Here is a 15,295-nt window from a genome sequence, read left to right as displayed (position 1 = left end):
GTACGCGCACGTTGCGGCTGTGCACCCCACATCCACGTGGCTGACACATTTGCAAGCGCTGCACTCTGGCCCACCCCGTTGCAGCTTGCAGTCATCATACGACGAAACACTTTGACACCGTTTCTTTTTCAGAGCCTTCCGTTATCACCCAACCAAAAAACAGTTAGGCACTGTTATGCTGCAGTCGTACCTGCTTCACCCCTGCGCGACTGCTTCGCTTAGCGCTACATTGCGTCATAGTTCCAGGGTCTGAACAACAGACGCCCAGCAACACGTCAACTTTGTGGTCAGTGTGCGGAATAGGCCCTGGTTCGTCTTCCCAAGACGTTGATCTCGAGGCTGAGGCCCCGTTGGTCAGCGTTGCTATTCGCTTGTTGCCATGGCCGGGCCCTAGTGAGTGACGTGCGGGTCCTTTACGCGGTCGTCGCATGGCAAGCTTGTATTTGCGTGTCACGTATAAGTGGTTGACTCTTTCTTTATCGCCTTTATACAACTCACCATCCATCGCTTCCTGTCTTTTATCTGCGTTTTAGCCTTTCGTTGCTCTTTGAATATACCGCCGTTCACTTGTAGCACATAAAGAGGATCGCGACCGTCTACACATCTACACCACAATCGCAAAGCCAACAACACCGCAACGATGCGGTTCATCGCCATACTACCGGTGCTCTGCTGTACCGTCGCGCTCATACTTTCATTCCTCTGCCTATTCGCGGGGCACAAGAAGAACTTCATGGAAGACTACTCCCTCCTCACACTCAACACTTCCGCTGTTGGCCAAAACCTCATCTCCTCTGCAACCTCGGATTCCGACTCGACACTTTCGTCGATTGTAAACCTTATCCCTGACTCCATCACCGATAGCGTCACAAACGAAATCAATGAACAGATCGACGAACTCCGCGCGCGTATTGGCGTCGAAGACTGGTACTCGGCACACATGCTGAATTACTGTCAAGGACAATATGAGCCTGGAGAAGTGGCAAATGCGACGCTGAGTCAGAGCGACATTAGCAAGAACGTCACCGAGTGCGCCGAGAGCAGGGCTACCTACAAGTTCGACCCTACCCAGATCATCCAGGACGCGCTCAACAGGACGGGTGTGGACATTACCCTGCAAGACCTGCAATGGCCAGAGGATATCCAAAATGGCATCGACACACTCAATGCGCTCATGGCGGCCATGTTCGTCTTGTACGTCATTGCCATCTGCCTCATATTCATCACGCTCGTTACTAGCGTTCTTGGAATCTTCATCGGAAATGGAAGGCTCACTCCATGTGTCAACTTCCTCCTCGCCACGCTCGCGTTCCTGGCTATTGGGCTGGCGAGCGCGCTTGTCACTGCCGTTATGATCAAGGTAAGTTTTGACTGTACAACGCGCATGTGAGACATGAACTAACTTCATACCTCTACTTTAGGCCACCGATATCATCAACGACAACGGCAGCGAGATTGGTCTCAGAGCGAACTATGGCGGCAAGTTCCTTGCCATCACATGGGCTGCTACCGCGCTTATGCTCATCGCCGTCCTTGGCTGGATTGCGAGCTTCTGCATTGGCGGCAAAGACCGCGAATCGCGCCGTGCTCGCAAGCCCTACAAGGTGTAAGGGAAGCGAAGTTGCAAGTGCAAGATTGCATTGTGCGCTCCTGAACTGGTCAAATCGGTCATGTCGCTATGGGGCGATACTTGGTGTATAGCGGTTTTCTTTCTTTCTCACGATCCCACGTACGAGTTCACGTCTTTCCTTGAAGTTTGTCATATACCCCCAGATACCAGAATGTGTTCTAGAAGGACCTAGTGACGAAGAAGATTGTATATCCGTAATTTGTTCGAATGAACATACTCAATACAGAACATCGACTTTTCAGACACGTGCGCCTCATCTCATCTCCCATGAAACTCCATCTCGATCAAGTGATTCTAGAAAGGCCTTGGACGAGTGTTTCGCCCAAAGCATTCCACCCCACCGATACTGAGTGAAAAGCACTTGTATTTGCTGCCAGTCTCCATACACGGCTTCGCCCTATCCAACACACCATTTCGACACCTCACCATGCCAGCCCAGGTACGCATCACCATCCTCCTATTCACACCTCGCCATCACGCTATATAGCCATCTAACTTGGTCATGCATTCCTATCGCTCCTCTGCAAAACACATTACTGCAATACCGCCATCTTGACCATCAAATCAGTCCAGACACCCTATAGTACCCATACTTTTTGACAAATATCAAAACCAGGTCCTAGTTCCGCACTCTCAAACAAAGACCGCAATTGAATACGACGGATCATGTCGTGGCGAACCGTCCAACGGCGTCGTGGCTATAGTATCCGCGGCACACTAGGTAGCCCAGATAGTTATCGTTACGATCGTGCCGCGTAAGCAATCCTCTCCCACTATCTTTCCCTTTCATCATGACTGATTGTAAGAATACAGACAGCACTACGGTCCAGCATTCAACTACAACGGCTACCGCGACGAGCAGGGTGTACGAGAACACATATACACGCACGCCGAATCGGGCAGACAGGTCAGGAGGTATGATGCCGAGCCCGATGAAGATGACTATTACTATTACTATGGCAGTCGTGGTGGGAGTCAGCGGGAGACAAGGGGATGGAGAGATAGGTTTCGGTGTTGGTAGTCTGCTCGCTTTAGAAAGCGCGAGGAGATAGCCGGGGTGAAGTAAATGTAGTATGGAAGTTTTCGTTTGTATTAAACGGGTATCTAAATTCGTTACCTTCATCAATTGTGCTTGATTTTCGACCAACACATTGCATGTTCCCGCACTGTATAAACACCAAATCAGGTTCCCCATCATGCACCGTCGCGCCAGGTCACATAGAAGTGGTCCATGGAGACGGTCTGTCCGCCTTTGCGGCGACGGGCCAATGCTGTATGGTCTCCGATCTGGCAACATATCCAAGTGTTGAGCAAATCGCGTACTGAGGTTCCTGCCGCTCATCGCTGGCGGATGATTTCTAGTAGAGTCCGGTATCAGTGGAGGCCGAAATCGAGTTGAAGAGGAACAAAGCTTGCGCACCTGTAAGAAACTCCTCGCTGCGGATGTGGTTAGCCATGGTTCTGAGAACATGTTCCAAGCGCTCGTTTTAGACCACTTACAAGCTCAGCGTGATATAGCCATCGCGGTCCTCGTCATACTTCTTGAACACATCTGTCATCCTCTTCAGACTAATACACGCTTGCACGAACAGGTCGAAGCTCAATGCATTGCGGCCGTCGCGGTCGTAGGTGCGGTACAAAAGGGCGACGAATTGCTGGGAGAGGCGGTATCCGAAGGCGACGAGGGCTTCATTGAACTCGGCGTAGGATATGCTACCGCTGTGATCTTGATCGAAACGGTCGAAGAGGCTGCGCCAGGCAGAGAGAAATCCCCACAGTCCACTGCGAGTGAAGTGTTAGCCTGGACCCTGATAAAAGGAGGGCATGGACAAGTACCAGAATTCGTCAAAGTTGACGGATCCAGATCTGTTGGTGTCGAACATGCGAATCATCATACGGACAGTGTGTGGGTCGAAAGGTGTCCAGTCTCCATTGACGAGGGCAGTGCGCAGTTCAGCTTCTGTGAGCTCGCCACTCTCTGTCGCCTCCGTTAGCATGGTATGCAGCCAAACTCCCTGACCATGACCTACTGTCTTTGTCGACGGCGCCGAACAATCTCCAGAGTGCTTCGCGGTCGTTCGCATCTCTTGGCGGCGCAGGCGTGGGCGGCGGCCTCGCCTGTTGCGCCAGCTGCGGTCTTCCGTGATAACCCTGTGGTGGTGGTCCATGGCCGTAGTTTGCGGGTGGAGGCGATCCAACTGCCATTCTGTTGTCCTGTCTCGAGTCGTACCGGCTGTCGTAGCGCGTGTCGTTGTATGCGCCTGGTGGGGGCCTGCTATCATATCCACCACCTCCTGCGCCGCGTCCACCACCGCCGCCGCCGTAGCGCTCATCTGGACGGGTGTCGTATCTTTGGCCGCTGGGAGTGGGCGGGGGAGGTTTGTTGTAGTCTGGACGCGCTGAACTTGTGCGCAGCGGGCGTGAGGCTGCAGGTGCGTTTTGCGACATCATGGCAGCAGCCTGGTCTACATCAGTCTTGCATGCGCGTCGACAACGTTGAGAAGCCATACCTGCTCAGGCTCGGCATGCATAGGCAGCCTATCCGGGTTGAAGCCTTTGTTGTACGCCATGATGGGATTGAACGGTCAAGGGTTCGTGAGGGGGGAAAGCGAATGTCGCAACGTGTCGGGGCTGATATATGAATGTGACACCAAGCTTCAGCTTCTCGGCGGGCGAGCGAGCGAGGACAATCGTCAGGCGCACAACTGACTCCGAAACACAGGAAGATGCTAGTAGCTTACTCCACAAAGACTTTACGATCAGCCGAGTCAGATGCGGCTCCAACCATCAAAGCCCAACTTCGCCCTTCACAGCCCGGTTGCGGCTGGTACCCTTGGGCAAGGCGTAGGCGCAGCGGGGCAGTCTCCTTGGCCCTATGACGCACTAGGTCGTGCCCGCCCCGTCAACATTATAGGCACTGTCTACCGCGATACGAATACGGGCAAATCACTCGAGTGGCGCACGCAAAGTGCGAGCCTGCCATTCCTACCAACGTTCCGGTTCCCCATGGTTCGGCCAGCTGCTGTGGAGTTTGCACGTCATTCAGTCGCTGTAATGTCGAGTCACGCACAGCTCGTGCAATGGGATACCCTTGGTTGTTTATGTGGACTGAGCCAAGCCGTTCATTGGTATTATTTACAAACAAGTACATATCTTGACTCTGATCGTTCGTCATGCCATAACCGGTATGCCCAACAACATTCAGATACAACCGTCAAATTGTGAAAAGAGACAGAATAGTAGATGCCAACAACGGCAATCATCGTGGGTATCCAACGCCCCTGCACCCAAATTCTACAAACCCTCCAAACGAATAGCAAAAGTATAGGTATGCATCGAGCATCGCTTATTGGTCCTCGGGAAGTAAAGACCGGAATAGAAGCACCAAGTAGAAAGTACAAATACAGCATAGCCCTGCAGATAAGCCATGCGAGAAAGACTGTCGCTTTGAACAACTTTTCAAACTGTGCCACGCTGCTCACGTTTTGGCCCGCTTTGGGTTGCCATCGTCCGAGCCCTGGTCAGACGTCTTGCGCTTGCGCTCCGCTGAATCGTCGCGCGCGAAGCTGGGTCCATTCGGGGCTACGGGTGTCTGGAAAGTCAAAGGACTCGGCAGCATGTTGGAGTCGCGACCAAAACCCCACTCGGGGTAGAAGCTCGAGGGCGACGGAAGGAGGCCGTTTTCAACAAAGCGGCTGGGAAGTGCCGAGATTGGGGTTTCCATGTCATTGCGGCTACCGTAGGAGTTGCTGTTCGATGGCGGCGGAGGACGAGCAAAGGGGTTGGGCGGCCCAGTGGCACCTGCACTAAGCAGCGAGTTCGCGCTGGGGGACGGAGGAGGCAGAACTACGCCAGACGAGTGCGACGCATCGGTGCTTCGTCCGGGAGTCGCGCCAGTTGTGCCAGAGTCCTTTGGAGAAGAGTCGGCCGTGGCGCTTCCACCATCCGAGTGTTCGCTCGGAATCTGCACCCTCAATCTTGGCTTGCTTTCACCACCCATGCGCAGACTGTTTGTTCGTGACGGAGGAGGAATCGTGGGCATTGAGGACGTAGACTGCGTCCGCTGCGGCGGTTGCTGAGCAGGTGCTTGTGAAGGCTGTGCCTGAGGCTTTGACTCTCCATTCGGCTGCAATCGTGACATGGCGGCTACATCAATCGACTGCGCACGGTTCTCCTGCTTAATGTATGGCGCTTCGCTGCGAGACAGGTTGGAGTTGCTGCTGCTGCCCCAGTGCGCAGCGAGCATGGACTGGCTATCATCGATTGGTGTGAAGATGCTGTGTCTGGCGGACGCGTGTAGTGGCTTTGGCTGGGGGAGAGGGGGACTCTGAAAATCGTTTGGTTGCGTGGGGGACGGGACGGTAATCGTAGGTTGCTGCGGGAGTTCTTGCTGTGGCTGAGAGACTTGCGGAGGTGGAGGCGGCGGGGACAGTCGCTGTTGCTGTTGTTGCTGTTGTTGTTGCTGCTGCTGCTGTGCCTGCTGCTGTTGTTGTTGTTGCACTTGTTGCTGTGCCTGCTGTTGTGCTTGTACTTGTGCTTGCTGCTCTTGTTGATGCTGGTGTTGCACTTGCTGCTGAAGATGATGTTGCTGCTGCTGTTGCTGCTGCTGAAACGTAGGCGGCATGGACTGGCGGCGTTGCTGCTCTTGCTGCATATACTGCACTTGAGGATGCGTGGGCATGGGATGTGTGAATTGATACTGTGTGGCGGGCGGAGTAGGCTGGGGCTTGGGGGCCATCTGCTGGGCAGCTTGGGGGTTGTAAAAGGGCGGGTTCGGCATGTAGGCATAGCTGTTGGGCGGCGGAGGGGCTTGCGAAGGATAGGGCTGGGGCGGCGCGAGGTTTGAACTCGGTCTGCGGATGTGGCCTACTCTCGAGTTGGGTCGCGACAGGTGGTGAGGGGGCTGTGGAGAGGGACCTCGCTGCTGGAAGGGGACGCCGTTGCCAATGGGTGGAGACATCGAGGGCGCTCCCTGTCTCATGTGCTGGAACTGCGGGTGCTGCATGTGATGGGGCATCATCGAGTGCTCGGGCGGGGTGTGCGAGTCTCGGGCAAGGGCGCCCTCTTCATCCTCATCGTCGTCGTCGTCGCCATCTTTCTTGCCCATAAAATCCTCTGGGCCCTTGTGCTCGTGTGCGCCGCCATACTGCGTGACCTGTCAGTGTCATGTACTTTTAGCGCAACTCTCTATCCAGGGTAGCAGGGGGATGCATACGTATTGGTACCGGCCAATCGTCTCGTTGATGTCGCCGGAAGAGAATTCATAGAGCTTCTTGTTGTGGCCGAAGATGATGACGGCGACGTCTACTGAGCAGAGCACAGAGAGCTCGTGCGCCTTCTTGAAGAGCCCGCCTTTGCGCTTGAGGAAGGTTCTATGGCGTGTTAGTGGCTGATCGCAATGTCTCCGGGGGGCAGCTGACTTACACGGAGCGGTTCCGGTCGTCCTTGATGGCCTTGATCTCGATCTTTCTGCGGCCCATGGTGGATGGCGATGCTAGACGTCAAAGCGCATGGAGCGACGGTGAAGTCTCGAGGAACAGAGGAAGACAGGACTAGCTTGCGCGGCCGAGGCGTGATCACGAAGACGCTGAGCGTTTCAGCGCTTGCAGCAGGAAGAAGAGGCGGACGGCCAAAGTCGGCGCGGTGGATGGGCACTTGTTCTTCGCGACGCCGGGGCTATATGGCTGTGGTGCGCGACACAAAGGCCGGTTGCTGCTCTCACAGTTTCTGTGAGGCTCTGAACGTGATGTGCAGAGGAAACCATGATGGAGTGGGTGGGCGCCCCTATATTTAGAAGTCTGGCGTCTGCAGAGCCCAGGCCATCCGATCGCTAAAATGCCCGGTTACAGGTTATTTGCTGGGTTTGGGACCTGGTGCCACGTCCGCTGTCCCCTTGCAATTGGGCGTGCAATCTGTCTGTCAATCATCACAGGCCCGTCTAGCTCGATCGAGGCTGTTTACTCCACTTGCAACGCCCAGCTGAGTTATTTTAAGGACATATCAGAACCGGGGGTCCAGCGGCCTCACACACAGCCAGAGCAGGCCCTTGATGCGGTACAGTAGGAGAATGAGACGGCTAGCCATTCTACCGGCATTGCGCTACTCACGACCTCTTCGCGGCGCTCCCTGTTGACTGCAGAGAGGTACTCTCAGATTAGCAAATCCAACTTACCGGCTCTGCAGCGTCCAGACGGGCGTCGCTCGCTATTCTTGCGTGCCATGTCTAGCGAGAACATGTGTCGGCGCTTGCAGACGCGATGACGAAGGTCGTGGCCCTGAGGTCAACTCAAGGCAGAGGCATCCGGTGCTCCCTGTGTGTGTGTGTGTGCGGCATTGCACTTGGTCGTGCGCCATTTGCACCCTTTCCCGGGCAATGTTTTGCTAGCGACACACGGCGGAGCATTCGGTCAATCATTTCGCTCAAACCTTAGCTCCGTTTACTGTGAAGGCAGTCCCTGTGTGAAGCTGCGGCACACCACCGAGTCCTTCGCCATCCGCAATCGCAGTCATCCATCACGGATAGCCGTTCGACAACGCCCCGCTTCCCCACCGGATGCGGGACGGCTCTAAAGTGTCCATCTTCACAGGCCCCATCTATCGGTATGCAGTCATGTTGCCGGCAGACGATCCGGGAATGTCCAAACAGATTGATTCCACTATCTGTCTCCATATCCCAAGGTTGAAGTTGGAATAACACTCGCAGCACGCGGTTCCTAGCGCGGCTGCCTTCCCATGTCCGAAACGCGATATTTTTAGAAGGCCCATCTGCAAACCCACGCCGACGGCTGCTATGACGCACCTGCTACTGCACCTGATTGACTAGCCGAGCCAGCTTACCTCGACACACACGACCAGCACTCCAGCATGTCACACATTGCTAGGCTGCTGTTCGTCTATCCTTTCCGTTCGCATTATTGTCTCTTCCCGTTATCGTACTCTCACCCACCTAGCCGCCGGCTCCATATGTTCTCCCCACTGCACATTAGCTCGTGTTTCCGCATACGTGCAATTCACGGCCAGGATGTTAGTGTATGTGATTGCAGACTTCACCTGCTGAAGCGACTGTGCCGCACCGGGCCATCGGTTCTATCCCTCCACCACCAACCTTCACTATTCTAATTGAAGCATTACAGATACCCGCATCACTCAGCAATGCGTCACTCTATCAAAGAAGCGTGACGTTCACCGGGAAATAGCCGGCCAGGCGCATCTGGCCCTTTATCAAATGCAGGTACACTTTGGGCAGTTATTCTTAGTCTCACACGCACACCACGCGGCAACCATTTCTTTGTCCCTTATCAGTACCTCGTACGTACTCTCCCGGAGACCTGGTTGATGCAGGTACACACATCTCGTGTTATTTTGGGCCGCATGCTGGCACTCTGAACTCTCTTCTCTCCAACCACCATGACCTGTGGCCCCAATCCGAAACCTGTGCCTCGCTGAAGGACACGTGGTGGATGCAGGTACCATGCCCAAAAGTTGTTCCTGGGCACTACCCCGGAATAAAGTGCATCTATACAAAGCTCATGATGACAGCGATGATACTCCTGGACCTCCGCTGCCAACCACTACACATCGTCGGCGCCTACGAAAGATCTCCAAGGCACACTTTTCAGGAGAGCGGACAGGGAATAGATGCTTCAAAATAGAACTTGCTATCTTGGTTGTTTCGAGTTTATTCGGACGTCTTCTTACAGCGCCTACCCTCAGCGGTGCAGCGACTCATCGAGCAACTATCCCTCCGCTGTAATATCGCTTCGCCAACCGAGCAAAAAGGAGGGTAGACGGGACATCCATCATGCATTCGCTGTGATGAATTTCCTCGGTAGAAGATGTGGTGAATGGGTAGTTGGTTTTCTTCGGAGATCTTAACTGTCCTCACAACATAGCTATCCAAACAGCCGGTCTGTCAGCGAGAGTGCGATGCAAGCCATAGAACCTGAGAGAGATGAGGTAAACCCCCAGTATAGCCCTGAGTACACTCGCTCAAGTCTGCAGAACAAGTACACACTCTCCATTCTAAATTGTCGTACAAAAGGCATGTGAAGGAGCAGAACGAAAAAGAACCTACCGCTGACTTCATTTACATAGGTTGAGACACGAAAGTTTGTACAAAACCTTTGTTTGTTCCACAGTGAACAAGAAGCTTCTGATAAACTTCATGAGACCCGAGACAGCTGACTCTTGGATATGGAGCATGAGCATTGTCGTTTTCAGTCGCTAGTTTGGACTCTTGAGCATGTTTCAGTTCGACTTCCTGTGAAGTTTATCTGAAATTGTAGCCTTGTGTAGAAAGCTTGGTTACCCAAGAATGAGCACCTGTACACGAGCAGCAGTGCGCTAAGAAAGTATTGGGTAAGCCCCGTGGTACACCAGTCGACTCGACGCTTTATTCGAATGCCAACAAGATTAGTTGATTGAAAAGCGACAATGACAAGACATGGCCACAACAGCAGCAACAGTTTGCGCACAAGAAACATTCGCACACGCAAAACGTCTTGATTAAACATTCGAAAGTTCGCACCTCTGTCTCTAATATATAACATACTACGTAATCCCGCGATTGGTATATATTGTCGGTCATCGAACATGCGTGACCGCGTAATTGTGCATGTCCGCAAAGAAATGTACCTAGACAACCATGTACATTCCCCCCGAGGTATCTCAACAAAACGTAAAAAATCGAAAACTGATACAGATTGAACGGAAAGGCAAGCCGATGTCAGGCATAAGTGTATGGTGCTGACGGGTATTAGGTGTGAAAACACAAGTATGCCGATTGTCGTAGAAGGAAACAACCAGAAAGTCGAAATCGGAAAGGGTATCGAGCTCTTTGTACGCTTGGAAAACAGATGGGGTATGTGACGCCAAAGGACAATCTGGACAACTGTTAGCAAAATTCTTAGTGATGACGCAATAGGAGTCTTACAATGCGCATTCTACCACTGTCTTCCGCCGGCTCCTGCTGCAGCCGGCTGACCATCAACGTTGCCAGTAAGTTCGGCAACACGAGCCTTGATGCGAGCCACACGGCTTTCAATGGTCTCCTCACCACTTGTCTCGCCTTCATCAGTCCGCTGGCTCTGGCTTTGACTTCGGCTACGGCGAACCTGTTCTTCACTAAGTCTCGCTGCGCGTTCAGCAGCATTTTTCCTAATCTGCGCCCATCGGTCTTGAGATGGCGATTGATGCTTTGTGAACTCGACGGATTCTTCTGAGATGTCGTCCGCATACTCTGGGGCACGCTGGGTCGGGGTTCTAGGGTTCGCTTGTTGCATTTGTCGACGAGGCACAGTCGGGGCAGCGGCGGACTCGGCATCGCTCTCATCGTCCGCAGGGGCAAAAGCAGGCATGTCTTCCATAGGGCCTTGGTCAAATCGTGAGAAGGCCTGGTCGATCTCTTGTTGCGTTGCTGGAGCGCCAGCAACAGGACCGCCAGCTTGATTTGGCTCCACCATACTGGACGACGCTGCAGGGCTAGGCTCGTATTGTGGCGATGGCGCCCGCATAGGCTCGGGTTGGTCATCGGTGTAGGTTGGCGATGGCTCTCGTACGTTGGATTGGTGGTCGTCAAGTCGGGAGGTGCTGCGGAGGGCATCGGATGCTTGGAAATAGGAATCATCCGCAGGTGCTGTTGTAGCTACCGCTGCAGGCGTCTCGGTCTTCTTCCTTCCAAATAGCTTCCTAAGACCACTGCCTTCCTTCTTCTTCAACTTGTTCGGAGAGATCTTCTTCCCAGGTGCGGCACCATAATCCTCACTGACGCGAGGTTTGGGCTGAGGAGCCATAACAGGTTTGCGTTCGGGCACTGCCTTTCTCAAGGCAGGGTGCTGGTTCGGAGTCGTGCCTGACTGGACAGACTTCTCGTCCGAGATAGGAAGCGGTGTTGCAAAAGGCGTCTCCTCTATTGGAGTGGACTGTTCTTGCGCAACTGGAACAGGGAACGACTGCTTCTGAGGAGTCTGAGTGGGGGAGTCGTTTGGCCAAGGTACTGGAGTCACGGAAGCTTCCGTAGGCTTGGTGTCGATACGAGCTGGTGAGCGTGACTCTCCTCTTTCCGACTTTGGTAGCGCAGGAAGATCACGGTTCGACAACTCTGGGGGCAGCGGCGACGAGCGACCATTAGCGGATGCAATGAGGTTGCTCTTTGAGCCTCTACCCGCACTGACATCCCCTAGGTACTGGGCGCGAAGTGCGTCCTTGTCAAGTGCGGCTTCGCCAAACTTCTTATCCCACTGCATGGCCGGGCCTGCCTCGTTCACAAGATGCGGCTGTAATGTAAGCACACTGTTGGTTTTTACTGATGTGGTATCGTCGCTACGTCCTCGGCGTTGTGCAAGTTCTTTTGCGTCTTTCTCGTCCCGCTCGTTCTTAGCTAGTTTCGCGGCTGCAGCCTGGATCCTTGCGTGCTGGTCTGGGCCAATACTGGTCTTGCTCATGGGGGTGTTGTTAGTCGTCCGGTTGTAAGGCTCTTTCGGGGTAGGCTTCTTGCCGGTCGACTTTCGGCGGCCAAGCCGTCCACGTCTCGTGAAGCTGAATTTGGACTTCTTCTCAGCAATGTAAGCACCTTCCTCGGGACCGGGGGATGCGCCTTTCACTTGTTCCTCCATGACTAGCCACTTTGCGCCTTGGATGCGTGTTTCGATCAACGTGCACCTTCCAAAGGCGGCTTTGCGATCAGTAGTCTCTTCGGAAGCAAGACTGATCATCCATACCCACCAGAAGGTCTCGTCAAGGTCGAACTTGGTTATGCTAGCCAACTCGCCAGGCTCAAGGTCATCTTCATTGAGACCATTTCGCACATGTGACTGCGAACTGTGTACACGGTTCTCTCCTAGAGGTGGGAGTTTCTGGTTGGGCATCAACAAAGTAGTCGGAGGAGATTGGTTGTTCTCGTCAGCGAAGCCTGAGGACAAAAAGTCCGCCCACGAAGGAGTGGTAGGGCGACCCAAGTCGGTATTGTTGGAGTTGGGCCCCGATCGAAGACTGGAGAATTCTCGCGGGCTGCCCCCTATTGAGGTCCCATTTATGCTGCTGGAGCTGTCCATGATGCCTGAAAACCCAAAGTCTTCAAAGCGGGACCATGACGGGTCTGGTGTCGTTGGATCTGTCGACACTGTCGACTGGTTGGCGGTTGCAATACATTTGAGTACTCTCTGGCACTCATCAGTCAGAGCTTTCACAGTGTCTTCGTAAGCGGAGAACTGCTGCAGCGCCCTGTCGTCGTCGCGGTACTCGAAGTTCTTTGCGCGACGCAGCAAGGCGAATGGCGTAGGCGAAACAGAATCCACAATCATGACTACTTTGGTTGTGCGCGTTTGCATGAGGGTCGGCGTCTGTGGGGGGTATTCGGTCTGGGTGAGTAGCGCTTGGAGAGAACGGGGCAGAGCTGAGATACCACCGACTACGTTCATGTCTGGAGATAGCGATCGCAGGTAAGCAAAGAAGAGATGGCTGGCAGCATCCGCGGCCCTACAGCTGAGTCAGTACGTATTCCACATGCAAGAGAAGGTAACGCTTACTTTTCCCAGGTGCGATAGCCGCCGTCGAAGCCCTTGCCGTCTTCGACAAACTCAAAGGCCCACCATCCGGCTAGACGAGAGAGCTTCCTGCCACCCATACCGTTGCTCTTGCCTCTTGCTGCGACAGAGGACAAGAGATCGAAGAAGTCAAATATGATGCGCTTGCGAGCTTCGGAGTCGACGCTGATTGGTATAAAGGTATCGAAGGCGTGGCGCGCAAAGTTGGAATCTGTACATGACATCAGCAGCGATTGGGGGTATGCCATTGCTGCCCACTCTTACCAGACTCGCCGATTCGGAAGAGCTCGTAGGCGTCCCAGGTGACGACGCCGCCGGGCAATCTGCTCCAGCACCATTTTATGATGCTGCAGAGCGTCTGTCTACGTCAGCGGGTTGCTTCATGTGGGGGGCGCGGTTATGTCGGCGTACCAGTGGCTCAGTGAGACGCAGCTCCTGCGCCAGCCCCTCGCCCGAGTATTGCCGCGTGCCCTCGTAGGCGGCCTTGAAGAAGTTGCGTATGAAGTTGCGGGAGGCGCTCGTGTCGGAGGTGGGGCGGAAGGGGAGAAGCATAAAGGGCATGTCCAGGGCTATGGGAAGTTAGCAACGGCGATGCAGGTGCCAATTGAGCATGCCCACGTACCCCTCGACTTCATCTCCTGCGTGCAGACGTGAATGAGCTCCTGGATCTCGTCGGGAGCGACATCCTTTCGCGTCCACGACTCCTCCCAGCGAGGTTTCGGCGGCGCGGCGGGCTCGGGGGCAGTCTTGGCGCCCTTTTGCTTGTCCTTTGAGTGGAAGACGCTCTTGAAGAAAGGCATGTTTGCGAATGGCGGGGTTGTCTGGCGGGCGTCCCGTGTGTAATCGCTACCACCTGTAGCGGGTGACGCAGTTGCGCTCGGGGGTGGATGCGCGACGCGGTGGTAGCGCGATGCAGGGACTGGTGCTATTCAATTGCTTTTTTGTTTGCTCTGCAGATATGCCTGTGGTGTTGGCAGTGTAGGTGTAAAAAGGCACTGCAGAGAGGATCCAGGGCTCCGGCGGCCGAGAGGGCGGAGTGCTGCTGGCGGGAAAGGAGGAGGGCGAGGCAGTGGCCTTCAGGCAGGGCTCTTTAGGGTTCAAGCGAAATAAGTTCCAATCGACGCCCGTCAATCGCCCATCCCTGTCCCCCGCCAAGCCCTCCCTTTGCAGCTAGCCGTGGCTCTCCTCTGTGGCACCTGCAGGCGAAAGGGCCTCTGTTTCGTATCTTTGCTTTAGTCGCCAGCACATTGGGGCCCGGTTCTCGAAAATCTACGCGGTCAACGCCTGTTTCTCGCGTGCCATTGGTGGGGCGGCACTGATGTGTTGTCCCTCTTCGCGTCATCCACCGCGCATCGCACCATGTCATCGTTGACACCGCCTCACATCGCCGCCAGTCGCCCTGCCCGCGCTGCTTCATCACCAGCAGCCCTATCCTAGCCATCGACACCACAAAGCAACACCATACGCCGCCTTGTGGGACAGACCCTGCGTAATGCGCCCGCTGCTGATCCAACTAGCTCCCGAGCTCCAGGGCCGTTGTCTCGTACGCATGAACCCGACTCCACTGAAATCTCATCCTCATGATGCTATGACTGAGGCTGGAAAGAAGCACCGCACCAGTTGAACCTGTTCTCGAGACGCGAACACCCGGCTTGTGGGCCGCTGGTGGTGGAACGCATCACATTTCAAATGGCTACTGCTGCCATCTCCCCCCTTCACATGTCAATGTCTCGGTGTGACGTGAGAACATTGTGCAGTTAGTCTTGACGCTACAGCACTTTTGTAGGAACTATAATATCTAAATGCTCACGTCAATAATCATCGTCTTATCGCGTAAATGCTTTTTGTTCGCCAGAGAGACGCGTTAGAGACGTGCGTAATTTCCTGCAAACCCCCACTGGCGGTACTTCGGCATATCTTTGAAACGACAGAACAAAGTCAACTTGCCTGCACTCCTGCCCTCGTTCTGGCCAAACGCCATGGCCGGAATGCTAGCCATGACGGAAGCTCGATGGATACGAGCACTGAAGTTGCATGGTTTTCTGGATTCGAGCTTCCTGCTGCCGTTTGCTTGTACAGGGTGAATTGTCGGCAGTATTTCCATCGGAAGCACACTGCAAAT

General features: G+C 54.3%; 4 protein-coding genes across 4 annotated transcripts; 1 reads left to right on the top strand and 3 right to left on the bottom strand.

Annotated features, from left to right (window-relative positions):
- Positions 1-500: 500 nt before the first annotated feature.
- On the top strand, positions 501-1,871 carry ACET3X_006772 (uncharacterized protein). Its single transcript, XM_069452939.1, has 2 exons — positions 501-1,360; positions 1,422-1,871. Exons 1-2 carry the CDS (start codon positions 641-643, stop codon positions 1,608-1,610), a joined length of 909 nt encoding a protein of 302 aa, XP_069305540.1. The 5' UTR covers positions 501-640; the 3' UTR covers positions 1,611-1,871.
- A 1,097-nt stretch (positions 1,872-2,968) lies between these two features.
- Positions 2,969-4,200, bottom strand: ACET3X_006771 (uncharacterized protein; the record flags this gene model as incomplete). The annotated part of the gene is made up of 6 exons (XM_069452938.1): positions 2,969-2,988; positions 3,051-3,067; positions 3,131-3,412; positions 3,467-3,608; positions 3,661-4,090; positions 4,141-4,200. The coding sequence occupies 6 exons, from the start codon at positions 4,198-4,200 to the stop codon at positions 2,969-2,971; spliced, it is 951 nt and encodes a 316-aa protein (XP_069305539.1).
- Positions 4,201-5,108: 908 nt separating this feature from the next.
- On the bottom strand, positions 5,109-7,110 carry ACET3X_006770 (uncharacterized protein; the record flags this gene model as incomplete). Its single annotated transcript, XM_069452937.1, has 3 exons — positions 5,109-6,776; positions 6,846-7,002; positions 7,055-7,110. The coding sequence occupies 3 exons, from the start codon at positions 7,108-7,110 to the stop codon at positions 5,109-5,111; spliced, it is 1,881 nt and encodes a 626-aa protein (XP_069305538.1).
- Positions 7,111-10,297: 3,187 nt separating this feature from the next.
- Positions 10,298-13,973, bottom strand: ACET3X_006769 (uncharacterized protein; the record flags this gene model as incomplete). Its single annotated transcript, XM_069452936.1, has 7 exons — positions 10,298-10,512; positions 10,563-10,572; positions 10,621-13,105; positions 13,156-13,384; positions 13,438-13,531; positions 13,585-13,742; positions 13,796-13,973. The coding sequence occupies 7 exons, from the start codon at positions 13,971-13,973 to the stop codon at positions 10,298-10,300; spliced, it is 3,369 nt and encodes a 1,122-aa protein (XP_069305537.1).
- Positions 13,974-15,295: the final 1,322 nt, after the last annotated feature.

The sequence above is a fragment of the Alternaria dauci genome, chromosome 6 (genome assembly GCF_042100115.1).
Source record: "Alternaria dauci strain A2016 chromosome 6, whole genome shotgun sequence".
NCBI classification, from domain to species: Eukaryota; Fungi; Ascomycota; class Dothideomycetes; order Pleosporales; family Pleosporaceae; genus Alternaria; species Alternaria dauci.
Note: the sequence above shows the minus strand (reverse complement) of the source record. Positions and strands in the feature narration are given on the sequence as shown.

Excerpts from the sequence above, each read along its gene's own strand:
- ACET3X_006772 (XM_069452939.1), top strand. The coding sequence starts at position 641 with ATGCGGTTCATCGCCATACTACCGGTGCTCTGCTGTACCGTCGCGCTC. Across the intron at positions 1,361-1,421 it reads TCACTGCCGTTATGATCAAG|GCCACCGATATCATCAACGA; the intron begins GTAAGTTTTGAC and ends CCTCTACTTTAG.